General features: G+C 44.0%; 1 protein-coding gene across 1 annotated transcript in view; it reads left to right on the top strand.

Moving 5' to 3' along the window:
• The window catches only part of LOC115088608 (collagen alpha-1(IX) chain-like), a 104,744-nt gene that overhangs the window by 73,598 nt on the left and 3,253 nt on the right, over positions 1 to 27,893 (top strand). Inside the window, exons 21-25 of the mRNA XM_029596868.1 lie at positions 6,870 to 6,902; positions 6,993 to 7,139; positions 9,358 to 9,534; positions 13,075 to 13,165; positions 21,136 to 21,213. Coding sequence (XP_029452728.1) covers positions 6,870 to 6,902; positions 6,993 to 7,139; positions 9,358 to 9,534; positions 13,075 to 13,165; positions 21,136 to 21,213 — 526 coding nt within the window. The remainder of the gene's footprint in view (positions 1 to 6,869; positions 6,903 to 6,992; positions 7,140 to 9,357; positions 9,535 to 13,074; positions 13,166 to 21,135; positions 21,214 to 27,893) is intronic.

Here is a 27,893-nt window from a genome sequence, read left to right on the forward strand (position 1 = left end):
CAAATTATAGTACCTAAAGTTATGATTCTTAGCTTTAATTTTGAAAGAAGAGGTCAATTTGAATAGAGGAATGTTTTAATTATAACAGACCATCCTAAAGTAAATGGGAATTATATTTAACTATTATATTAAGGTAAAAATGAAGATAGGAATGAATTTACATAAATTATTGTTTTGCATATACATTTATAGGATGATTAGTATTACTGTACATGTGAAATGGGATGTATGCTTTTGTGTTTTATACTATAATATAGATGTAGAAAAATCTATACTAATAATTTAATTTTCTTTTTATTACAAACTATGTTATGGATTATTAAAATTAGGCCATTTTCACTAGAATATATTTTTAAAAGTAATGCATTTATTTTATCTTTAATTGTTACTGGGAAAGGCTTCACAATCAGAAAATCCCTTGTAATAAAAATGTAGCTGATTTTCAAATCATTTGGTATAAATTTCCAAATCTTCAATTAATAGAAAAATGTAAGTCTAGAAAAAATTTCTAATGATAAAGTGAAAAGATTAATTATTAAATTTATTATTTTTATTGATTTGGATTTGTTACCTACTATTTTGAATATGAAATTCACCCAAAGTAGTTTATATTACATTAGAAATTGCAGCATATGATCATTGCAGTTTTACAAACTGCAGGCCAATACAATATGGTGTGATCAGCTGAGTGCCCTGGTTTACCAACAGTTGGACACGCGTTGTGAACTTGTGTCCACAGCCTCTTATGCTACAAGGGAATTAGCGCATCCACAACACGCATCCAATGCGCAGCGAAACTAATAACGCTCATCACATGCAAATGCATGTTGATGAGTGTTGTACTTTGGACATTGAAGCATGGGCCCTTGGTCACTGTAAGAGATGACTCCTCCCACAGGGCAGGGCCCTGTAGGGACTTGCAGCGATAGGCTAGCTCTAGGCAGAGATGGACACAGAGATATATCTTTATTGTACTGCAATGTAGATGGTAACCCGAGGATTGGGTGAAAATCCCAGCTAGGAGAGGAGAGCCAGATGATACTGTTCCGTCTGTATGTAGCAGAGTGGAATGGCAGTTCCACAGTCTCACCAGTCCCATAGTGCAAGGTGTTCTGGAGTCTATGGAGAGAGAGATGAGAAACAGCAAAGACAGAACTGATGCGGCAGTATTCACTCTGATGCTGGTAGTTGTAGTAGGAGAGAGCCCCGAGGAGCGGAGGTCTCAGACATGCAAGGACCCGAGGAGTGGGTACCTGGACGTCCTTGTTGGTAGCAGATACCCCGGAGGGTAAAGAGGAGCGAGGCAAGGCCCCCGAGGAGCGGGTACCTAAGTTGTCCTGGAATGAGCGAACACAGAGCGGGAGCATCTAGTAGCGAGGGGAGATCAGCGTGGAGGATTCCTTGATAACTCATAGCTGGAATTGTGAACTGGGTATAAATGTCCTGAGCTTGTGACATCTTGTGGTCGGGACGCCCCTGAGGTTCCTGCCATGACGCGCGCATGCCCTAGGTAATCCCAGGAGAAAGATGGCGAATGCAATCGCCCATTCTGGACTGGAGACACCGGAGGGGTTGGTGTAGAGAGGTGGAGGCAGCCGTCTTCCCAAGATGAATGGAGTTAAGCAGAAGAAAGGTAGGCAACAGAGGGCGCAGCTGTTTGCGACCGACGGGCGCAATAACGAAGCTATTAGCTATGCTCCCCAGATGCAAAAAAAAAAAATGTGCGCCGGACCCACACATTTTTACACTCAGAAATTAACATCTGCCCAGAGCAGGCCTTAATTTCTGAGCAGCCCAAAAGTTGTACAGAAAAGCAGAAAATACTGCTTCGTCATGGCTCGTATAATAACAGCAATTGAGACAGATAAGTTGGGCCAGACTCTGTAATTGATTTAAAGACTAGAACCAGGATCTTAAATGTGATTCTTTGTTCCACTGGCAACAAGTGGAGTTTTATCAGCATTGGAGTAATCTGATCCATAGAATTTCCTCACAATACAAGACAAGCGGTGGGATTTTGCAACAGTTGAATAGCACGTAGCTGGAACTTGGGCAGACCAATTAACAATGCATTACTGTAATCTACAGTGGTTAAACGAAAAGCTCAAGCAACTGTTCTACAATAAAATATAGTTTAAATAGCATAATAAAATTTATGAAACCCTGATTGTAGCATCATACTCAAATAGGGGATAATGATATAGCCTAGAGTAGAATCAATCAGAAACCACAAGTTACATACCATCTCTTTGAAAGGAAGGACATTTCCATGAAATTTAAGTCCAATGCAAGTTGTTGGAGTTCGCTACTTATAAATTCACATTGCTTCTGTTTTTTATTTTAATATTTAAAACTAACTGGTTAGCTCTCATCCAAGTGTTTATATTTTTGTAACCTGAGCATCCTTTTCGGTTACCAGTAAGCCCTGAGAAATAGTGCTAGTGCGGTTAGCGAGAGAGATAATTAGGGGAGGATTCATTCATCTGCAGCCCCTCCCCTTGAGGGTGCTGGAATGGATGTCCCACATCAGAAGTTTTAGAGCAGAGCTCAGCCAAGGGATCTGGGGGCAGTCTAAGTTGGTAGTTCAGGAGGAAGGTTGTAGATATTTCCTCAATTGTATTTTTGGCCTACCTGGGGTCTGGGCTCCATCCTACCTGGGATCTTTCAGGACAGATTGAGAACGCCACAGGTGCAGAGTGGTTGTTCTGGGGATATTTTGGCTTTTTTACTTTTATGTGGTAGGAGTCTTGCTGGACACCTGGGCCTCTCCTGGATTCTGGGAATGGGGAACCCTGTGTTTGGGATGCCCAGGGATAGGGAAGATCAACCCCAGAAGTGATGGTGACCCATTGCAAGGGGCAACTCCAGTGTAATTTCCTTTTTGGGAACCAAAAGAAGTTATTTTGAAGATCTGGGTGGAAGTGGTTTTTTTTCCTCCTCTTCCTACCCATCCAGGGACCTGTGAAGTTGCAATTCTATCTAGGATCCCTCCCAAAAGGGATCCCCATCGAGTTGAAAGGACAAGAACTATTAACTGTGAATAAGAACATATTTACGATTTGGAGGACACTCATCAGGAGTCTTCACACCCCTGGGAGAGAAAGGATTTGCTCTCTATCAGGCCGATACAGTAAAGCGCGGCTGTGGTTACCCTGTTTCTAACCCACTTTGTACCCCAATTTGACCGCATAAGTCTAACCCGTGATTCACTATCCGTTTTTACCAATCCTTACCGCTTCCTGAAACTGACGCATATCCCTTTCCGCCCGCGGCATGTATATATGTAAATGATCGGATTAGCTATTCCCTCTGATACAGTAACGTGTGGCCCAATTATTGCCTTTTTAACCCACTGTTTTGCCGCGTCTTTAACCTGTTAATTTACCGCCTACCCTTACCCTGGCGTTAGTGTGGTAAACTTAGCAGAGAGAGACGAAATTCAAAAATGAACAGTGTTAAAGCTCACTGCAAAGGAGAAATAATTACTAAAGTGGCAGCAATACTAAAGCTGAAATGATGCTATTAAGCTGTCAGCCAGGAACAAAAGAGAGAAAACGACTCGCCATGTTATTAAAGCAAATAGTGAATAAATTCTAACAAACTTACTGCATGTGAATTTTCTTTTGAATGACAAACAGATACGTCGCCAGCAGAAACAAGAACTGCTCCGGAGCAGCCCCAGTCCTCTCTCCCCCTCCTCCAGAGGCACGCACCGCAGCTCCCCTGCCACCCGGGGCAGCCGGCGGTGAGAGCGGTTTCAGCAGCCCGGGGCGGACCGGGCACTCCCCATGCGAGGCACGGCTTCCAGCAGCCCCCGCCGGCAAAGGTGCATGAGTGCACACCATGACCTGAGCACCCGGCTGGACGTCCGAGGTCACGGCGTGCGCTCATGCACATACAGGGCGCTCAAGGCAGCGAAGGTGCATGAGCGCACGCCGTGACCTGAGCGCCCGGCTGGACGTCCGAGGTCACGGATTGCTCTCATGCACGTACAGGTGGGCATTCATGCACCTTCACCGGCGGGGGCTGCTGGAAGCTGCGCCTCGCATGGGGAGCGCCCGATCTGCCCCAGACTGCTGAAGCCGCTCTCGCCACCGGCTGCCCCTGGGAAGCAGGGGAGCCGTGGTGCGTGCCTTGGGAGGAGAGGAGAGAGAACTGGGGCTGCTCCGGAACTGTCAGCGAGCCCGCACGGGAGACCGGCACCCATGGATGCCCTTCTGCTGCTCGGGGCTTGCGTGGCCGTGGCCAGGGCAGGTGAGCGGGGCTGAGGGAAAGTTTGCCCGTGAAATTTCATCTCTTGCCCGTCCGAAGGAGGCAGAAAATCGGAACTGCGCGCACAGGTGAACCATCCACTTCCTGGTACCTGTCATTTCAAATGTCATTTGAAATGACAGGTACCAGTGCTCCCAGGATACTGTATAGGCGCTGTATAGCGCTCTATACAGTAAAATGGATTGCACTTCATGGACACTTCATGGATGCGCTTTGGACGCGGCTTGTATTTGCGTGTCATTTAAATACTGTATCGAGCGGTATGTGATCTAAACTGTGCGTGTGGCAAACGCGGGTGCGCCCGGCACTACCGCACTCTTTCTTACACGTCCTTACTGTATCAGCCTGTATGAGAGACAGGACTTTTGGTCAGCTTGGAACGAGTTTTCCCATTCATCTAAGGGCTGCCCTTCCCACTGTGACTTCCATTTTTCCAAATCCAGGAGGGTGGATAGTTCTGTTGCCTACTTTAAAGACTCCTGCACAGATAGAGGACAAAGGAATTGTAAAAGGAATTGGGAAGACTGTGGAGCTGGAAACATATTTATTGTGCCATTATTCAATCAGTGCTTGCAGTAAAGACTTTATTTTGGATACGAATCCAGTGGCTCCAGCGTGTTATTTGGGCACTCAGCTCACAGTGGATATAAATTACCCTCTTCCAGGAAATTTCGGAAGGAAGTTAGCCACCCCTGCACTGGGACCCGAAAGGAACCCTTTCTTCCCAAGTCAAAGGATCCACACCAGCACTGAAAGAGTAGTCAAGGTCCTTGCCACAAAGAGACTACCCATAAGTTGATGGCTCCACCTGAACAGGATAGGCCCGCTGGAGTGGGGTTACATTTTGTAAACATTGAGTCACTTGGGATAAAACATATGACAGCGCAGATGTTAAAGGAAAAGAGCTGTATATCACTGGTGTATATTTTATAAAAAGGCACATATTGATAAAAAATGATGCATAATGGGTAAAGATAAGTATTAAAAAGTATAGCAGAGAGCACAGATCCATGAGGGATATCTACAATTAAGTTGTATGAGGTAAAGTGACATAAGCCTCACCTTTCTTGGTATGTCCTCCTGGATAAAAATGAAGTAAACCAGGTGAGCACTTGCCCCCCTAATCCTAACTCACAATGGCAGCCTAATTCACAAGGGCGTGATTCATATTGTCAAAGGCTGCTGAGATGTCAAGAAACACAGCAATAAAAGCCCTGTTAGAGTCTGCCTGGAGATGCAAGAAATCTAACAAAGATACAAACAGTATTTATATGCCTTGACCACGTCTGAATCCACATTGGTGGGGACATCAAATATTCTGTTGATCTCGAAAATCAGTCAGCTGTGCCAGTACAGATCATCTGATAATTTTTACTAGGGCAAATTCTAAATTGGTCTGTAGCTAGAACATTGGTCAACTGGAAAGGTCTACATTTGACAATTGGATGTACAAGTGCACATTAGGGAGGATGCCATCAGATAAAGAGTGGTTCACGATGTTAACTAAAATATTTAGAAAATGTCCTTCTATTATAAAATACAGTCAGTGGACAAGGATCTAGAAGGCAATGGGGCTTTCTTAATCTGTTAAGTGTATTTTCCAGCTCAGTAGAAGCAATCAATTAGAAGATATCCCGTTTACAGTGGTCAGGCAGCTCTTAGAAGTAATTAATGGAGGGGTAATGGTACCAGTTGTTTTTAACAATAAATTAATCTTGGTCTCAAAGTAATCAGATAACGATTGACAACCAGGAGTTTCTTTGTCAGTTTTTATTTTCGGTACTTTACATAATGAACAGATAATTAAAAACAGCTCTATTGTCCTATTTAAAGATTTCTTGAGTTGTGTATAATATTCCTTTCTATTTAAGTTAAAAGCTGCCCTATAAGCCTGTCATGTTGCTTTAAAAGCTGTGGCGTTTTCAGGGATCTTATCCTTTTGCCGTTTGTGTTCAGCACTCTATGTGGCTCGCTGTTTTTTGATCAATAACTTAAAATGCCAGGGTACTGAGCTATTTGATCTATTCACTTTCCTTATTAGCACTGGTGCTACTTCATTCATTGAGCATTCAAAAATGACACTGCTAACAGAGTGATAATCCAGTTCACCTAGTTTTTGAGACCAACTTTTAAAAAGTCATAATCAAATGGGGGATATCATTGTTTCCATATTTTGGGTTTACATAGATTGTTTCGATATATAAATGCTTTAAAGAGCAAGGAAGTTTTAGTCTCCTATAATTACAATTTGTTTGGTCCAAGAGGCTGGAGACACAATATAGTTACCTATTGCTGTCCACTCAATACATTCTTGGCTGGGAGGGTGATAGATCAAAGATAATAACCATTCATTACACACAACATCACATTTTTGCATCTATAGCCAATTTCTACTTTCAGGTCAGGCATTTTATTAACAAGACCGAGCATTTGACTCTCCCAGATGATACTTTGCCACATTCTTTGCTAGCAGGATCTATACTACTACTAGAAGGTGTTCCTGTCTTTGCTTGAGAGAGCAGTGGGGATACTAATAGAAATGTTACTTTCCAAAAGGAAGAAAACAAAGGTGTCTTTTTTTTTTTTTTCATTTAAAGGGAGCCCAAGGGTTTAAAGGACCCAAAGGAAGTGTAAGTACACATTCACCTTGTACAGTATTCATGTGTAGTGCTGGCTTTCTGTCATCAATTCTTTTTCTAAAATGTACATTTTCATTTAAGGTTGGAGACATAGGGCCACCTGGACTTCATGGAGTCATGGGTAAAAGGGGCTCAGCAGGAGAGATCGGACGCCAAGGCACACCTGGAGAACAGGGTGTTCCTGGTGATAACGGCTTACCAGGAAATATTGGCTCTTTTGGTCCTCCGGTGAGGTTGTTTTTTCCTTTAAATTGCTGTTCACCAACATTACAATATATTCCTATTAGTAGCAGTAAGTTACCCTACCTTCTTTGTCTTCAATTTTAAATATTTCTGATGTACCATACAATATAACTTTCTTTATCAATTATTTAATTTTAAGCACTACTGTAGTAGTCACTGCAAACTACAGGATTTGAATAGAATTGTCTAATGTCTATAGGGGAACAGTAAAGACAAATCTAATTTTAGTGTTGAAGCTAAATTCCAACACAAGTATTATGTTCCAGCCTGCTGAAATCCTCCATACATATGGAACCTTGTTATACATAGGAAAATAGTTTCTCCGTACCCGCCCCCAGGTCGCGGCCCGGCGCGCAGGAGGCCCGCTCGCGCGCGGGGATTTACTTCTCCCTCGGGAGGCGTAAATCCCCGGAGAAAGGTAAGGGGGGGGGGGGTGTGTAGACAGGGCCGGGCGGGGGGGTTAGGTAGAGGAAGGGAGGGGAAGGTGAGGGGAGGGCGTTAGAGGATTCCCTCCAAGGCCACTCCGATTTCGGAGCGGCCTTGGAGGGGAACGGGGGTAGGCTGTGCAGCTCGGCGCGCGCCGGCTATACAAAATCGATAGCCTTGCTCGCGCCGATCCAGGTTTTTAGCAGATACACGCGGCTCCGCGCGTATCTACTAAAATCCAGCGTACTTTTGTTTGCGCCTGGAGCGCAAACAAAAGTAGGCCTATTCGCGGAGTCTGAAAATCCGCCCCTATGTGAATTAGTACACTAAAGATGAATTTTAAAAGACCAACATGCGCATTAATAAGGGGATGCATTAATATGTTGTGCTTGTGCGTGCCAAGCGAATTTTAAAAACTGCCGAGATATGCACATTATCGCCCGGAGTGTGCACATCTCAGACATTGTCAAAAAGGGGAGGGGGCCTGGGTGTGGTCTGAGCTGAGCATGGGCATTCAGGGGTGTGAACCTCAGATATGCACGTAAATACTTACGTGATCTGGCACGCGCCAAGGCACCCTGCCGTGTAACTTTGCTTCTGCTATGGAAGACGGGTAAGTTGAAAAATAAAGAAAAATAGGCAGATTTGCAGGGGTTTTAAGGGTTGGGGATAACTGGGGGGAGTGAAGGCTATCAAGCTAGGGGAGGTTTAGAGGATCTGTCTCTTAACTGGCTGAACTGGAGACAAACTGGTAAAACTGAGAATAGTGTCAGGATGCGCTCCTTTTAAATTCCCCCCATTTACAAGATAGAAGTGGCATTTGCATGCACAGGCGCACACCCACTTAAAATCTGGCATATATCTGCGCACAGCCAGGCTATTTTATAACGTGCATGCATATGCTTGGGCTGATGTATGCGTGCAAATGTGTACACATGCACCGATTTGAAAGTTATTGTCCTAATACATTTTTATGGAAAAAATGGATTAGGAATAACATAAATACCAGTTATTGTTGTTACGTATTTCTGTCTTTATGGATTAGGTACTCTTTCCAGTTATGCAACTTGGTATAAGTGCTCTAGTAAAGTACATGTATCTTTTGTTTGGAAACATAATCATTTGCAAACATGCTTTAAAACTGTGCCAGACTCTTATATTTAATGACATCAGAAGGCAGGAACATCACAGAAGGGCACACAGTAGGCTAGAATTGTTTGCTTATTGTTAATTGGAACCCACCCTGGGCTATTGTATTGGAAGAGGGGTGAAATAAATTTTATAACACACAAAGCTAAATCCCCCCCCCCCCCACACCTTCACACACATCTTCCCTCCTCTTCCCACTACATCCCACAACACCCCCCACAGAACTGCGTTAGCCCTCATTGTGATCAACCCCAACAATACAAACCTTATTATACCACATACATAGTTCCACACACACATAAAAGTCACTGCAAAAAGTTATTAACTTCATTGTAAATAGTAACTATTCTCAAGGTAAAAAGCTACCTAGTTTATTGTACATTGTATAATGAAATAATGTTACAAAGTGCAATAAGCTCACGAAGCTCCAATGTAAAATAGGAAGTCTACATCGATAGACCCCCTCTATTACTATGTAAACTGGTGTGATATGTACGATGAACATCGGTATAGAAAAACAAACAAACAAATAAATAAATAAAATTGCAGGTAGTGCAGAAAAGCATTTCTGGAGGCTACAGTAATTGAATTACAGTACACTGGTTTGCTATTCATTTTTATGCCTTAGGGGCCTTCTTTGCCAGCATCTCATGTGACTGAAGTGTGTAGAAGAATTGTTCGAGAACAAATGTCAACATTTGCCTATGCTGTGAGAAGGAGCTGTGCCAGTGCCTGTCCGCTGTATGGAGAAGTTCCTATGGGACCACCGGGAGCTGTTGGTTTGCCTGGACCACCAGGAGAGCCTGTAAGTATTCATGCACAAGGTGCAAGAATGTTTTGTAGAACTTCCTATACTAGAATTAGGAACCTTCATTTTTGGTTTTTATTTTTTAAAAATTTTCCTGGGAATTTATCAGGGTTTATTATGACAAGAACAAAAACAGGAAAAAAAAAATCAGTGAAAAAAATGTGAGTCATTATATTTCCGGGAAACTATCAGAGTTTATTTTGGTGGACAGAAGCCCAGGACAGTAATACAATATTAAACAGATTCTCCCACTCACCCATTCAGCACCATCCCTATCTCTACCCCCATCACCTGCCTAGCACGTCCCATTCTGTCCCCAAACTCTTGAGAATCTCCATCTTCCCTCCCTATTCATCCAAACTAGTGAAGGCTCCAGGTTGTTCCTCTCTTTTTTGGCAGCTTGCTTACTGAGGCTCTTGCACTCTGCAGCGCTGCACTTCTGCTTTTGTGCAGGAGCCAGGGAGAGTTTGCCAGGAAGTGATTCTGGTGGGCATGACCTGCTTCATATGTTGCATTAGTGGCACTAAGTTACGGGCACTTTGCCTGCCCTGGGGGAGGGGGGGAGGCAGGACTTGAAACACCACATCAGCGGCACTGGAGGGCACAAGTGCTTTTGCTGGTGGAGGGCAGGACTGGAAATACTGCAGGTGCTTTGGCCCACACTGGCTTCCAGCAGTTGCTGCAGGTCATGAGACACTGCGAGCTGCTCTTTAATCAATCTAAAATGAAGGTGAAAATTGGTTTAAAGCAATTGTCAGTTCTGGAAAAATCCAGGCATTTATGGGTGAAAATTGGTTTAAACTGAAAATGAAGGACCCTAAATATAATGAACATAGAACTATTGATGAAGCATATGTTGGTCTATGGAGAGATAAGATAGAAAAATCACTTGTGTGCATTTGTATTAAGTAGGACTTTGTTTTTGAAAACATAGGGGTAATTTTCTAAGCCGCAATATTTTATCGTGGGAGGGGCAAAATATCATGGTGGGTGTTTGTGGGATATGTTGCCCTTCCGTGGTACAGTATTGCGGTGGTCATGCCATGTGATTTTTGATTGTAGGAGAAATTCATGACAAGAAATTGGGCGGCAAAATGGCCAAGGTTGCCATCACATTAAAGGGCTCACAGCACCAAGTGGCAAATTCCCCCTGGGGCATCTATGGAGACCCCAGGCCCCTGCCACCTTCTGAGGTGGCATGGGCTTTAAAAATAATTAAAAAAAATAAACTTTAAAACTGTGTGGCAATGTCCTGTCCCCATCCCAAACCCCTTCCCTTGATCTTAAAACCTACACCCCACCCCAACCAAAGCCCCCTCTCTTCTAATAACTCTCTCTACAGCAGCCCCCCCACCCACCTTCCCCCTTCCTTCCCGCCTAGCCAAAATGTTACAAACTCCCTGGGGTCTAGTGATCCCCCAAGCCCCTCCCCATCAGAAAACAAAGACCTTGGTGTTCTAGGTGAGCACCCCTTGGCCTCCCCTACATCCCCTAGCTTAGAGCCCAGTTGACGCCATTTTCCAAAATGGTGTCGACCTGACCTGATGCGGCAAATACCCAGGATAATTTATCTGTCCAACTGTAACTGAATCAATTTGCCATTTTAGGGTTTTTTGAAAATTGCCCCAATACTTTTAAATATTAAACTTTGGTTTATTCAGTATATACATACATAATACAAATATGTTTCAGAAATCATGTTGCAGTGCTTGAGGAACATGTTACCTGTGATTTTTCGGGATAGACTGCAAAAAAAAAGAAACTACCCAAGAAGCACCGAAATTTATCAATTAAAAGAAATCCATACCATACCACATCTTTGGACTGGGGGGGTGGGTCCAGCAGCAAAACAAGATTTTTAATATGTACAGTAATGGGGTGGGAGGCAGGCTTAGTAGTGGGCCCGGGACATTTTTAATAATTAGAAGGGATGTGTAGTGGGGTGAGGGGTGCATGGCCCAATAGGGCATCTATTAAATTTGGGGGGTGGGAAGCAGAAAATCAGGCCACAGGCCCCTTATTTATTTATTTATTTATTTTTAAACACATCACTACTTAACTGGATATCTTTTCAAAATATCTGGTGAAGTAGCAAGTTATCAGGCTATATTTGGCCAGATAACTAAAAATTATAACATAACCACTTAGGTATTTTTGGTTATCTGGCCATATGTAGTCAGATAGCTTTAGGAAAGAAAATTTAGTGGGACGTTTATTCGGCTGAATATAGGGAATAAGTTATCCAGCTAACTTTAGCCGGATTACTTGCCCACTAAATGGCTTACTGAAGATGGACCTTGTACCTTTTAAAATCAAAAGTATCTTCATAATGCCCAGCTTCACCCTCATCTCTACCCTGGAATACCTATGTTTTGTGCTCAGAAACATAGATGGCTTAGTATGTCAAGATATTCAGTGGTGTGGTGGCGCCGCTGGATATGTTCACCTAACTTTAGAAATACTCTATGGCACAACCAGATAAGTTATTGGGCAAACTCTAAATATTAGAATTAGCCATATAACTTACACGGTCATTCATCAAAGTGCGTTAGGCCATTATCGCGGGCATTAGGGCCCTAACACCCACATTATTTATTACATCGCGAGATGTCAATGCAAATTTATTCAAGGGGGGGAGTTTGAGTGGGGTTTATGAAAATAAGGGGCATTAACTAAACCTTTTTCCATGGCAAATTCATATTTATCATGAATTCTGTTGAGAGAGAGAGAGAGAACCTCTGGGGTGGCACATATAATTGTCATCTATTTATACTACTATAGGTGGGTCATCTAGTAACTTGAGGTGAAGTTTTGGTGGTGGACTAGGGTTTTGGGGCCAGTTTTACATGCACAGTACGAACAGCATAGTACGAACAGCACAGTACACATCAGTGAAGACTGGATGAGTTTTCTACAATGTTCTCATGCCCTAGCTTGATAGTACCCAGATAGAGATGCATCAGGCTAGGACGAGAGAACATTGATGAAATCTCATCTTTGTGTATCTTTCCTCATTACAAATCACTAGTATTATAAAGAGTCTCTCTCTCTCTCTCTCTCTCCTTTATAGTATTATAAAGAGTCTCTCTCTCTCTCTCCTAAAACAGCACACAATACAGTAACTCAAAAATTCTTAATCTCACCCCTTTTCCTTATCACAGGTGTTATTCATTCAAAATGTATAGCATTTTGATGAATCTAAGCCTTAGTTGGATAACTTAACTGGTTAAGTGATGGAAATATCCAAACGTCGGCATTTAGCCTGATAATTCATATTATCCCACTAAATGTCATTGAACATGGACACCTATGTAACTGAAAAGATATTATATGGAAACAATCTAAATGATAGAATACCAGTACAATTGATTTCACGTTTTAAAAATTGAGTTTTTATTCAGTTATTGATGCTCTAGCTGGTTTATTAGTTACTTGGTATGCAGTGCTTTTTCCTTGTCGTACAGGGAAACACAGAACTTATTTTTTTAATAAAGTACAACAACTTGATATCGCATGATTTCTTTTAAATATATATAGGGAAAACCGGGATTGAACGGAATTAATGGAGAACCTGGACTGGAAGGTTTATATGGTGAAGAAGGAGATGTGGGGAAAAAAGGACAAAATGGTAAATCCTGTGTTTAAAATGAATAGTAGTATATACATTCTGCACCATTTATAGTAAATAAAAAATACTAAACAAGAGCCATATGTTTGAAATGTTGGCAGAGTTGCAGCAGTCTGTGTTCAGGGTCAGAACCTGTTGTGTGCAGTAGGGATTCCATGCCTACAGTTAAAACCATTAGAGGTAAATTTTAAAAGCCTGACACGTGCATAATTAGGGGATGCACGAAGAAGTCAGGCTCGTGCGTGCCAAGCAGATATTAAAAGCCATCGAGATACGTGGGTATCTCCCACAGCGTGCACATCTCAAAGGTTTTCAAAAAGGGACGGGGTATGGGCATGGTTTGAGTGGAGTATGGGCGTGTTGGGGCATGAACCCAAGATGCACGCTTAAATACTGATGTGACCTGGCGCGCGCCGAGGCCCCGTGCCCTGTAACTCTACTTCTGCTACGGATGCAAGGTAAGTTAAAATTTAAAGGAAACCAGGCAGATCTGTGAGATAAGGGTCGGAGATTACTGGGGGGAGTGAAGGTTACGAAACCGTGGGGTTGGAGGACTTCTCTCTTAACGGGGCAAACTGGGGACGAACTAGTAAAACTGGGAATGATGTCAGCACATGCCTCTTTTAAAATCCCTTGATTTACTCAGTAGGAGTTGGATTCGCTCACACATACGCACGCCCACTTAAAATTCAGTGCATATGTGCGCACGGCCAAACTATTTTATAACATTTGCACATATGTGTGTGTATGGTATAAAATGGTCGTGTACCTGCACATGTCAACATATGGATACAAATGTGCGCATGTGTGCTGGTTTGAAAGTTACTGTACCTCTGTGAAGTAAAAAGTGACTCGGTGCTCTTCAGTGGTGGCATGCAAGGATACTTTATCTGAAAAGCTGAGATAAAAATAAATAAATAAATTATTTTCTATATACCGGTGTTCGATTTTACATATCACATCGGTTTACATTTAAACAAACTTTGCAGGTACTCATGCATTACCTTTCTCAAATACATTAAACATTTAAATATGGGGATTGTTAACAAGGGATATAAAAGAACATGGGGAATAGCTAACACTATGGGATGCACAAAGGGGAGTGCCCCTTTGTCGAGCCCCTTCGGCGCACGGCGCACGACGCCTGGTGTTCTGGCGCTTTAACGTCCGTCACAGTCCTCAGTGATGTCAGAGGGGACGGGTCTCCCGATCAAGGATCACTCACCGCCCCTCCCCTCTCCGTTCCAGATGGATTCTTTCACATTATCTACATAGACACCTGGTTCTGTACATAGAAATTGTGCTGGTTTGACTAGAAGTGAAGAAGGGCAGCAGACTGACTAAAACAAGTTACTACCCTAGCTAGGTAATCTTTACAACCCCTCTTCTTCCCAAGGAGGATCAGGTGACACAGCCAGGGAATGTTAACCCATTGCAGTCTGGGATAAGGGATTAACTTTTGCTTTTGATCCTCCAGTATGAAAAACTACAGAAATTTTTCATGCATCAGTTTTGATCTTATGATTCCATTATATAATTTTGTTGCTATTATTTGTTTCTTTTGTTAGAAAAGCACAAGAAACCACCAATAATTATAACGGATTTGCCTCCAAAATCACCATAAATTCATAATTCACAGTTTCAAATTGATCCCTAATTCCAAGTTCTACTGCAGCAAATGTTCTCATGGACTTTTATAACTGAATTTTGTGTGGGTAAAATTCCTATGGAAAATAACTTGTGTAGATTTGAAAATATAATCTATGCATTATTTTCTGTTCCTGCCCCAAATATACCCCTGGGAATGCCTCCTCTTAATCCGGCTAATAGTAGGAAAGATATGGAAGCCTGGGCACACTTTTTTGTTGGATTGAGTGAGAACAATTTTTAAATGGTCAGTTTACTCAAGTAAATTGCAGTTTATCCTGGTAAATGGCTTTGACATGTGTGCTCATGGTATATAATGTTAATATTTGTTATTATCATCTGAACATTTGCAAAATTGTATTAACATCTGAATGCCTATACTGCTCAGATTTAACATTTTTCAAACAAATTACATTTTTGTAGTTTTATTGTTATTAATATTAATGAAGATTGGTGATCATCATTAAGTATAAATTTAGAATTTGTACATGATGGGCTAATTCTGATATAACCAAGGCAGTCTTGACCATGTGCCCCAAGGGGGAGGAGGGTGCTAAATACTCATGGAAGACACCACACAGAATTGTTTGGCTGCAGCTTTATTACTAATGTAACCAGCTAACTGATTAAGTACCTGAACCTGAACTATTATATTGTGTGGAATGTAGAGACCAACGCTCTTCAGGAACAAAACTACTCCCATCAGGACTGAGTAGTCCAGTGCATTTGAGGGAAGTAGTGGCTGGGCATCTCTGGCAGTCCTCTCCTTGCAAGCAAGGCTGCTAATCCCCCAAGCCATTGCACCACTGTACTGGAGTGCTTCCAGTCTGCAGCAAATGGCCCATATAGCAAACAAACCCAGGCCATGCACAGGATTCTATAACAGGCAGCTCCATTCCCCTCTCTGACTTTAATCTGCTCACACCCACCTTCCTGGGATCAGACACTGTGTTCTTAACATGCAACAATTAATAAATGATGTGATAGGAACAACTGGCAAAATATAACCGTAAAATATACAGTATATATATTGCTGAATAGACAATTGGCCATCTTTAAAAATGGCGCAGGCCATCCAGTGCTCCTACCATGTGACAGGGGCCGGCCAATGGCACGGATACCCTGTCACATGGTAAGGGCAAAGGGCCATCAGCGCCATTTTTATTAGTGGCAGCCGACGCCCCGAGAGCGGGAGATCGCTCCCGGGACCACCACTGGTCCACCAGGTGATTTAAAATGTTTTTTGGGGGGGGAGCTAAGGGAGCTGTTTTGAAGTGTCGGGGTGGGTTTTTTGTTTATCGGCTCGGGCACAGCCGATAAAAAAAGACCCGATCGGGCCGCACGAAAAAAAAATGCACGATGTGAAACGGAACCGATTCCGGTTCCGATTCAAATCTCTAATATTTAGTGCATTTTGATAAATCCAGGCCTAAGTTATCCAGATGAGTAGCTTCTTCTCAGAACACCCATATCCCACCAACCACTTAGCTGCCTAACTATTTAGATGGATAAGTACGTATTTGGTTAAGTGGCGGCTGGTGAATAGGACCAGATATTCATCCACCACCACTTAGCCGGATAAGTCCCTTCTTGTCCGGCTAAGTATAGCTGAATACTGGTCTCTAGATAATTACAAGATAATTGCAAGATAAGTTTACAATGGTTACCAGGAAGATGATTCAAAAAATGTGGACCTGAATAGGAAAAAGTTCTCTTTTTAATATCTACAAGCTGGATAGCCTTCAATGATGAAAATTCAAGGGGAGTTTCCCTAGAGGACCTAAGAATCCTTCCAGGCACATGTGGAGAAATTAAATCTTTCAAAAGAACTTTTGACATATTATGAAATGCTCTAAAAACCAAAGTAAGTGCCTTAAACTGAATACCGTAAGTTATAGACAAATAATTATGGTCAGACAATAGAGGGGTGGCAGGTACCTTGTTGTTTAACTCATTAATCATTCTTGCATTAATTTTATGAATAATTCTAAACCCATGCAACATGTGTTTTGGACAGACCCAGGTAAACAATTTTGCAAGCAGTCCATTTTGGATAAATCCAGCGTTTGAATCACTGATGCTAAGTCGTGCTTATCCAGCAATGATTGAAATTGATTCACCACATAATTGGCCACGCATTTTCAATGCATGTCCATTACCCCAAGCCACACATTTTACACTTAGAAACATGGACAGAAAAGCAGAAAATACTGCTTTTTTTTGTACACACTCCAACTTAATATCCTAGTGATGTTAAGTTGGAGGAACCAAAAATAAAATAAATAAATAAATAAAATCTGTCTGCTGGTCAGCAGGTTAGAGAAACGGAATCTTAATTTTACCGGCATCCATTTCCTAACCCGACGGCAGGCCTGTGACATAGTGAGGGCAAAGGCTATCGGTGCCATTTTGAATACTGGCAGCCAATGGTCGGAGTGCAGGAGGTCGTTCCCGGACCCCCGCTTGACTTTTGGCAAGTCTTTTGGGGGTCAGGAGGGTCCCCCAAGACTTGCCAAAAGTCCCTGTAGTCCAGTGGGGGTCTGGGAACGATGTCCTGCACATGGGAAGAGCACAAGATGGCGCCAATGGCCATGTGACAGGGGCTGACCAATGGCACCGGTAGCCCCTGTGACATAGTAGGTCAAAGGCTATCGGCGCCATTTTGAAACCGGCAGCCGAGGGTATGAGTGCAGGGAATGGCTCCCGGATCCCCCGCTGGACCATCAGGGAGCTTTGGTAAGTCTTGGGGGGGGGGGGGTCAGAAGGGTGGGGGGTTGTAGTTAATTTAATTTTAGCGGGGAAACGAATTGGAATTGACATATAAATGTATCGGGGGGGGCCCCCCTTGCCGAATGCAACGCATCTGTCCCCCGACGAATACGAATCCCAAATGCAATGTATGGTGTCCCTCTGCACATCTCTACTTAAAGCAGGCCATAATAGGCTCAGTGGCTCAAGGACCGCATCTTAGTAAGTGTTCTGTTTGAAAATGCTTCACAAAATATCATCCATCGTGCATGGCGGCACAGCAACTCTGTAGTGAGGATACGCTGAGCCGGTTTCTTCCATCTAGATGGCACAGCAACTCTGTACTGAGGACAAGCAGAGCTGGTTTCTTCCATCTAGATGGCACAGCAACTCTGTAGTAAGGACACACTGAGCCGGTTTCTTCCATCTAGACGGCACAGCATCTCTGTGAAGAGACCATCCCAGTCTTCTTTGAAAAATTCCCTTCTTGGCCCTTATTAGCCATTTTATACATTTTTTCAAGGCCTCTTACCACACCATGGCTTCCCATTTGGTGCGGTGGGGGCATAATTTTTGGGGGCCTACTCCTGTGACTTGTTGAATCTCCAGGACTGCTGTGGGATGTTTGATGCAAGGGGTGCAGCTGAGGACTCTGAGTGCTGCTCTGGCATGCGCTGAAGAATTTGCATCAGCACGTTGGTGAGGCTACTAATAGCTGCACCAATGCTATTAGCATTTTGTGTGTTGGCAGCCATGGTTTGCTGCAAGATCCTGTTCTGCCTGTCTATGGATCTTCGCAGGACCCGTATCTCTCCCTGCAAGTGCCTGACTTTAACTGCAGTCATACCTGTTGCAGGTGCCTGCTGGTTCCGATCCTGCTGGCAGTGTGGGTGCTGCTGGCGGAGGCCCTGATGGTGGTGGTGGCTCTGATGGTGGCAGTGTTGGTGCCGGTGATGATGGCACTGGTGGTGTATGAGTTTGCAACCTGGGCATAGACGGGCTTGTGCCCACCATGTGGCCTGGTGATGGAGAGTCCACAGGCTGGCATGGGGTGCTGGTTCCTGCTAAATGCTCCAGTCCAGATTGCCTGCCTCCATTAATGTCTCCAGATCGAGGTCCACATGAACTGGGGTTCATGAGCCGAGGTGCTGCAGCAAGAACATAGGCTGTGATTGCTCTGCCTGCTGCTCTTCCTCCTCCTCCTCGTGTATTTCAGCGTAAGGGCCTCTGTATCATTGGTATCAGGCTGCTGGTCCCAGGGGCCTCTCAGCTGGTCCTAGAGGCATCGCGGCTGGGTCCTAGGCATTCTTGGCTTGGATTGGCAGCTTGCTGCTCAAAAGCTGTGGAAACAGAGAAGAAACAACAAACAAAATAAAGACATAAGTAGATATGCCAGCAAGTATGGTATATTTATTTGACATCACAGGTACACTTATTTGCAAAGTGATCAACTAATGCCAAATTATGTGTACACCCGTTGCTGTATGCTCATTTTAGGGTGAGGTTTACTTACCAGTTGAAGCTCATGTGGTATCTAACCACTCATCCATGCTCTCAAAAACATCCAGTCCCAGCCTTTCTATGAGTCACTGCTTCATCTCGGTCACTACTATAGGACAGGGGGCCCCTCCTCCAGTCTGCCGTTCATGCTCGTATCTCAATGCTAATTTTGCCTTCAGCTGAGCTTTCATGTCCCAGTATCAATGGATGACCTGCTCCCCACTTCTTTGTACTCCGCTGTGGTGGCTGATGGCCTGGGCAATGTTTCACCATACTTGACCTTTGGCTGTCTTAGAAACATGGCGTAATGCTGCAGGACACCAGCAATGAAAAGCTTATTCTCTGCTACACTAAACTTTATGGCTCTCTGATGCTGCCATGGTGCTACCTGGCTGCCTGAAGGAGGTGCCATTTCCTCTCCCAGAGAGGTGTCCTCCCTTCCCTCACTCTCCGTCCCACTCTCCTCTCCACTCCCTAGTTCCCTCCCACCTCACCCTGGCCTACCAACTCCATTCCCCTCTGCCCTGTCTGTCAGTCCTTATGCTGCCCTGCTCCCTCCACCACTCTTTCCTGCCTAACCCCTTCCTCCACCTGCACCTTCCTATCCCTTCCCGTCTGCCCCTCTTTACTTCTCCTCCTGTCCCTACTCCTACTCCTCCTTCCCATGGCGTTCCTGCCCTCATCTCCCACTCCCTCTGCCTCCTTCTTCCCCTACTATCCTCAGGCCTCAAGCCTCTTCTTTCCTCTCTTCCCAGGCCTGTCACCCTATCCTCTCAGCACACACACACAATACACACACTACACAATGCTCACACAAACACACACACACACACTCATCCTCCTCTCCTTTGCACACTCCTTCACTCCTCCTCACATACCTCCATTCCTCCACTTCTCCTCCTCACACTCCTCTAGTCCTCCTTACATCCTCCACTCCCCCGCTCCTCCTCACATGCTCTGCTTCTCCTCTCACTCCTCTGCTCCTCCGTTCTTCCTCACACTCTCTGCTTCTCCTCATACTCCTCCGCTCCTCCACTCCTCCTCACACCCTCTGCTCCTCCTCACACCCTACGCTGCTTCTCACACCCCTCAACTCCTCTTCTTCTCCTCACAAACAGACAAACTGGACTTACTAACTTTCACTTCAACAAATATCTCAATAGACAAAGGGAAACAGATGACTACAGAAAACAAAACAACTTACTCAGCAATCGCAAAGAACCACTCCAAAACTCCTGTAATGACCACCTCTCCTCTCACTCCAATGCCTGACACACCCTCAAAGAAGGAGATGCAGGTAGTCAGCTTTTATACTGATGAAAAATAATGTGCTGCTTGAAACACTGCGCACTTCGATGACACACTGCTACAAGAGTTATTTAGCTGTGCCATGCAGCAGACTGGCAATTTAAATAGACATGCCCCTTTTGTTTATTGTGCATGTCATGCACACAATAAACAAAATATTTTGATGAATCTAGGGGTAAGTTAGCCAGATATAGCTATATAGTTATCCGGCTGACTTATCGGGGGTATACAGCAGCAAGTCTGCGCCACTGAATATCCCCGGCTATCTTAAAGTTAGCCAGATAGGTATATCTGGACAACTTTAGGGCAGCCCTACGGCACGACTAGAGTTAGCTGCATACGTTTATGCAGATAACTCTGGCCCACCCGGAAATGCCTCCCATCTACCCCAGGAACACCCTAACTTATGTGGTTAAATTCTAGACACATAAGTCATTAACTCCATATGGCTTTAAATATAACCAGCTAGCCATTTAGATGGATAACCTTTCATTTATCCAGCTAAATGGCTTTTGAATATCAACTTCATTGTTGCTACCTATTCAGATTCATTGTTTTTTCCTCAAGTTTGTAGTAAATGTTTTATATTGTTCTATTTAGGTGTGGTGTTTTCTTATGAACATCCTACTACCAACAAGGGGCACCATGTGTGGTACTGGGGTAGGAACACAATCTGGACCCCTCAAGGTTGCGTACCCATAAGCCATCAAGAGTACAACTAAAAGGTTTGTTGTAATGAAAATGAAACCTTTGCATTTTTATTTCAGGTGAAGCCGGAGATAAAGGTGATAAGGGTTCCAAAGGCTTTGGGTTTGTTGGTTTTGAAGGAGACCAAGGCCATAGAGGTAATTATTTTTACTTTACAGCTAAGCTGAATGTAGGGTCAGAAACTGATTTGGGACTACTGAGCACTGATTTGGCAAATATTTCCTACTAACCCATGATATTGTTGCATGAAAAAAACTTTAGAAATGATTTTAATTTTGTTTTTACAACCTGATAAAATAGAATAGAATGACTACTATTTTGATCAGGCACTTCTATGCAATAATAAGAAAATAACCTTCAACCTGCCTAGGTATTATACAATAGGAAGTGCCTGATCAAAATAGTAGTCATTCTATTCTAATTTATCAGGTGATATTATATATATATATATGTTTTTCTTTATACATATCCTTTTGTTTATTATACACTATATTATACTGACAAAGTAATCTTTACCAAAAACTGCTAGAAGCATTTCGTTGTGAATAATTTTCTGTGAATTGAATGAAAGCAAATAACTATGGGCCTGATTCAAACTTTGCAGCTGGTATATTTCACCATTATGGAGGGAAAATATGAACTGGAAAAATAGAATCATCCAGAGTGGCTGGTCCACATTTTCCCCTTGCGTATCTCTTCTCTGTCTGAGAGATACATGCTAGCAGGCAGATTAAATAGGAGTCAATGTAATATCTTTACTGACAAATGGTTGAAACATTCTTTATTTTTCTTTTCTAGCAGCTTTTGGTATACTTAATAATATAGTTAAAGAAAGAAGAGTAACATTACCTAAAAATTAACTTGAAAAGCAGAAAGAGCTGGATTTAAGGACTGGGTAAAGGTCATGCAGTGCTATTTGTGCATCTTGTAGCAAGTATTATAATTTTGCACAAAGTTTTCTGAAGTACTACATTTGTCATAGGAAAACTGCTTACTGTTTTAAATTTGTGGAAAATAAATACATGGCATATTTGGAGATACCTTGTGCAATTTTCAAGTATGCACTGATTTTAAGGAGTTATTTTTGGGGTGAGTTTTAAATTTGGCACAAATGCAAAATTTATAGCACAGTTAACATATCCAGTTTTGCTATTTTGGGGGTCAGAACCTCAGTCTGGTTAAAAGACTTTATTTCCCCCCTGGCTATTGTGATCTGAAGAAAGATAGCAGAGCACACCAGGCATCCAAATCACCATTGACAAACAGTTATGTAATCTTACAAAAAAGATCACATGAAGGATAATAATAAAAACTTTTATAAAATGTTGAAAAAGTATTCAAATTCAGGGACATCATAGGAAATGTCCAAAACTTTGATATGAAAAATGTCAGAAATGTTTAAAATCATGAAAAAGGTAAAAATAATTAATGGAAAGTTATAAAATTGAGATCTTTATGAGTGTTATGACATTCATGAAAAACCTTAGAAGACTACAGATTAGAATAAATTTGGTTAATTGATGATTTCATGGGAAGGTTGGAAGCAAATTAAAAAATTTGCCTCAGATTTAAAAATAAATAAATAAATAAACAAACAAACAGATTTGACTGGATTGTAGATCCACTTCAGATTTTTTTTAAAAAAATCCTAATCAAACTTATTTGAGATTTATTGAATTTATTTTGAATTTTATCCAAATTCAGCTCAAGATTGAAAGATTAAAAAGATTGCCTCAATGGATCTAAGACAAATCCCACTTTTTATAAATTTGAATCATATCTCTATATTTATGCATGTAATTTGTGATAAAAAAAAAACCTTCTGGTGATAAGTTACAATGTACAAATGAGACCTTTGGGTTTCCTGGGTATATTTGCTTAGCTAACTCTGAGCCACATATGTTTGGTTAATGAGTGTTATCCTTTTTTTCACAATTAGCAAGTGTTGAAAGAGACTAGAATTCACAGACCAGAATATAATCATACAATTGGCAGACATCATTCAGCAATAGCCATTCTATTATCCAAGTGTATCCTTTACAGAAAAAAGTACCATAGTGCAAGAGCTCACCCTTCCCTAGCTTTGATATTGCTTGTGTCAAACCTCTCCATGGTGCTTCTCCTCAACCTGGATGATACTAGTCCTTGCCTCCTCAAATTTCCACCTTCAGAACCATAAAATATGCTACACTCATTGTGAGGAAGAGGAAGACTATTGGCACTGCAAAAGGGATGAGGAAGGATAAAGAGGAGCGTTCGCCCTGTGAGGAGATCAGGGTAGAGGAGCATTGGCTCTGGGAGATGGTGAATGCGGAAAAAGGAGAAGGAGAGTCACTAATTTTTGTAGGAGGGGAAAGAGGGGGCATATAATGAGGGGACAGGGAAAAGGGCAAGAAAGAGAATCCCTAGCATGCAGTATGCAGGTGGAAGATATTGGGAATGGAAGAAAAATGTCACTGTGTGGACTGGAAGATGAAGGGAGGGGTGAAGATGAGTACAAGGTGCAGTGTGAGAAATTTGAGTTGTTGGGGAGGAGGGAAGCAGTGGAGTATCACAAGAGAAGAAAGGAGGGCAGGTGATTGGGGTGATGGTATTACTGGAGGAACAAGCAATGCAAGGAAATACAAATATCATCAGGGGTTTAGGGGAAGGATATAGTAAGACGCTGATGTACAGTTGCAGGAGTGGTGAGGAGGTGGGGAGGTCAGAGGTGGGGGTTAGAAGGTGGAGGCATCACTGGGAGGAAGGAGGGATGGAATGAGGAAGCAGGAGGCTCATTGGGGTGGAGATGAGGTGGCAAAACCATTATAGGATGGGGAAAGGAATAAGAAAGCGGAGGTGTGATAGGGTGGGGCAGAGACAGAAAGCAGTGGAAATAGCAGAGTTTGGGACAAGACTGGGGCATGGGGGTATTGCAAAGAAGAAGTGGGACTTGAAAGGATAATGGGGAAGGAAATGGAGCCTGAAGGTGTAACTGGGAAGAGCAAGGGCTGAGGAATTGCTGGAGGTAGAAAGGAGAAGCAGTATAGTCAGGAGGTATCATGGAAGGTGGGTAAGGAGAGCTGGTTTAGAGGTGTCAAGAGAATGATATGAAAGGTGAGAGAGAAGTGGTCTGGAGGCCTGGGTGGAAAAAAGGTTGAAAGCGAATTGCGAATGTGAAGGAGGAGAGGCAGGGCTTTTAAGCATCCAGCTGGCTGGGTGTGTATGTATAATGGAGGAATAGGGATATTAGGCCAGACAAAGGTTCTGAGAGAGTCAAGAGGTGGAGGTGAAGGGATAAGGGGTAGCATAGGAGACAGCAGTAAGGATGAGAAATATCAGTATATGAAGAAGAAGCATATATATTGCCATCTACATTTGGTTCCTAGCTGTTTATTTCTGTACATTGTCAGCTTTGGCAGTATTTGTGGAAGTGTGGTGAGTTACTCTTATGCATACTTAATGGTTATTTTGATGACACATAGGTACAAGGGGAGGGCAAGGGTGTTATGTACCCCAGGTGAATATTGAATATTGTGCCTTCCCTTTTGCACACCTGCCTATTGGTAGAAATGCTGGCACAGCATCCCCCTCTCTTGCCCTGCTCAACATCCACTCTTATTCTCCTCTCATCCTCTGCCAAGTCTTGTACCCCCTTTCTTTGTCCCCCCCCCCCCCCACAGTGCCCAGTATCTCTACTCTCTGTCCCCCTGTCCAGCAATTTGCCTCTCTTCTCTCCCCCCCCCCCCCAGCATTAGCATTCCCCTTTTCTTCCCTTCACTCCCTGCTCAGCACACATCATTCCAATCTCTTAAGAACATGCCATACTGGGTCAGACCAAGGGTCCATCAAGCCCAGCATCCTGTTTCCAACAGTGGCCAATCCAGGCCATAAGAACCTGGCAAGTACCATTTTTGCAGTGTTCATTACCTTCTCTTTCTCCACGCACCCAACACTCTCTCTCCACAACTCCCCCATCCATCCAGTTTCCTTTTGGCCTCCACAGTCAACATGTACTCAGCATCTATTCCCGTTTCTCCTGTAGGGTCATACCTTATTTATTTATTTTTATTTATTTAAAATCTTTTCTATACCGTCGTTAAGCTAGTTGCCGTCACAACGGTTCACAATAAAGCACATAATTTCAAACTTAAATGTGTTGAGTAATATTAACTAAACAGGTGCCATCAAATACTGTAACATAGTTTCATATTAAATATTATTTAGTGGTTGTGATAAATCCAGACGGCACCTGGAGATTTTCAGGATTTTAGCTACTCCTGGAGATTTTCAGGATTTTAGCTAGTCCCCCACAAAAAAAACATATTTTGGCACTTTAAGCAACTACCTAGTTCCCCTAATGGTAGAATCAGCTCTGCATAGATGAACACAGGCAACTTGTTGTACCTGTTCAAGGCTGTACTGTTGTGGAGCGCTAGGAGAGCGATCCCACTCCTGGGTGATGTGTGTCCTTGGGCCACGGCTCGACCCCAGAGGGCTCTGAAGAAGTGCCGTGGGAGGCATGGCATGCCCGAGCATGGGCTGGACGGGAGCAGGGCTGGAGTGACAAGGAAGACAGGCCCTCCTCCGGACCTGCACGCTTCGGAAGACCCAACAACGCAATGTTGGTCTTGTGAACAGTCCTCCGACCGTTCCTAGCCCTTTCGGACCTGCCGCAGGGTACGGCACGAAGCGGCAGGCCGGATGGAGGCCAGGATAGCGAGGACTGGAACATGGATTCGGACGAGACTCAGGAACGACGTAGACTCAGGCATAGACGTGGACTCAGGAATGAGGTGCAGGATCCATAGACGTGGCCTCAGGCATAGATGCAGGATCCTTAGACGTGGACTCAGGCAAAGACGTGGACTCAGGAATGAGGTGTAGGATGCATAGACGTGGACTCAGGACGAGGTGCTGGATGCATAGACGTGGACTCAGGACGAGGTGCTGGATGCATAGACGTGGACAGGCACAGGCAAGGACTCAGGACTGGATGCACAGAGGTAGAATCAGGAACGAGGGCTGAAGGTAGACAAGGGCACTGACCCTCAGGGCGCCCTACTCAGGCCACCCGCGGGACTGAGTCGCGGACCACCCTGTCCCATGCGCGCCCTACACAGCCCTGGAAGGCTGGTCACGGACCACGCTGAGAGCGGGAGAATGCAGGAGAGATCTAGGCGAAGCAAACTCCGATGCTGGTTTACTGACATCCGAAGTGCCATCGGCTGGCAGGAACAGAAGCTCCAGAGCACAGGGACGAATCCCACCTGTTGGCCACTCCAGGGCCCAACAGGCCAGAAGGCTCAGGAGCCAGACGAGACGAAGGGCAGAACATATGGACTGGATTAGGAACAGGATCTGGCACCAACATCTAGGTAACAGGAAAGAAGCTGGTTGCTGCACACCGGCAGCCAAAGCAGGATTCGCTGCACTCCTGGCAGCTCAAGGCAGGTAGAAGCATCAGGATCAGGAACAAGGATATCAGGAACATCAGGACTGGAACACATATACTGGAATAGGAGACACACCTCTGGGCTGGAACATGGACATCAGGAACATCAGGACTGGATCAAGAGACAGACCTTGGGACTGGAACGGCAGACAGACATCAGGACTGGAACACTGAAGACATCAGGACTGGAACAACTTGACAAGAAGCTTCAACAGGAAACATGGAACACAGGACCTTGCAGAAGGCTGGAATACAAGGCATCTCCTGGAACGAGGATCTCAGGAGTGACCAACTCCTTGCGAAGGCAAAGACACACTGAAAGCTGAGCCCTTTAGTAGGGCTGAGGTGGACAACGCCCAGGGAGGGGTCAGCAGGGGGCCACACCTGGCTGGCCCCTTAAGAGGAGCAAAGAGGCGCGCGCTCGCGCCCTAGGAGGCTGGAGAGAAGAGCTGGAAGCTGGTGGCGTCCTCAGCCACGTGGAGGGCCCAAGGAAGCCGCGGAGCAGCCCTGGACTGGAGCTGGGTGAAGGCAGTTCAGTGGAGCAGCTCCCAGCCGCATGGACAGAAACAGAGAAGGTAAGGCTGGCTGCAGGCACCGGTAGAGAGAAGTGCTGGCTGCAGAGGAAGCGGGGGAAGGGCTGACTGCAGGAACGGCTCCATGCCGTGAAGACAGCCCCAGGAGCAGAGGTAAGACTGCAGGGAGAGTAGAGAGCTGTAGCAAGCTGCAGGCACCGGCCGGGACGGCTCTCTGCCGGGCAAGGACCCGGGCTGAAGCAGGCACTGGGAGAGACGGTCTCGCTGCTGGCTAAAGGTCCCGGGATCGCAGCAGCACGTCGGGGAAAGGCAGGAACAGTAGCAGAGAAGCAGACCGCATGGCAAGAGCTGCGGGGACAGCCCCAGCTGATTCAGGGAGAAAGAGAAGCAGCAGCGTGGCTGGCTGTCTGTGAGAAAGGTAAGAGCCTGCCCAAGCTTCTTGTGGGCAGGAGCGTAACATGTACTTACAAAACCCTAAGAACAAATGATGTACCGTTTATTGCTTTTCTCCTATTTAGTACCTAAATGCGTACTATTACAATGAAAGAGTCACTCAGAACAATTGCACACAGACATTCAAAAGATCTCATTTCTACACAGTGATTTTTATCTGTAGAAGGGAATCTTTGGTATTCTAAGAGGATTTTATGTGTGTGTACGTGTGGCTTCTTCTCCTTGCCTTATGCACCTAAAGCTTGCGATCTTCCACCCTTCTTTCTCGATCTCCTTCAGGTGCTGCATTGAAGCTTAATAGATTATTCTGTTCTAGGACTGAAACACAACTCTATGTTTTTGCATCTTATCCTGTGTAGATCAAGTTCTTTGAAGTATATTTAATTTCTGCTTACCT

Source organism: Rhinatrema bivittatum, chromosome 3 (genome assembly GCF_901001135.1).
Source record: "Rhinatrema bivittatum chromosome 3, aRhiBiv1.1, whole genome shotgun sequence".
NCBI classification, from domain to species: domain Eukaryota; kingdom Metazoa; phylum Chordata; class Amphibia; order Gymnophiona; family Rhinatrematidae; genus Rhinatrema; species Rhinatrema bivittatum.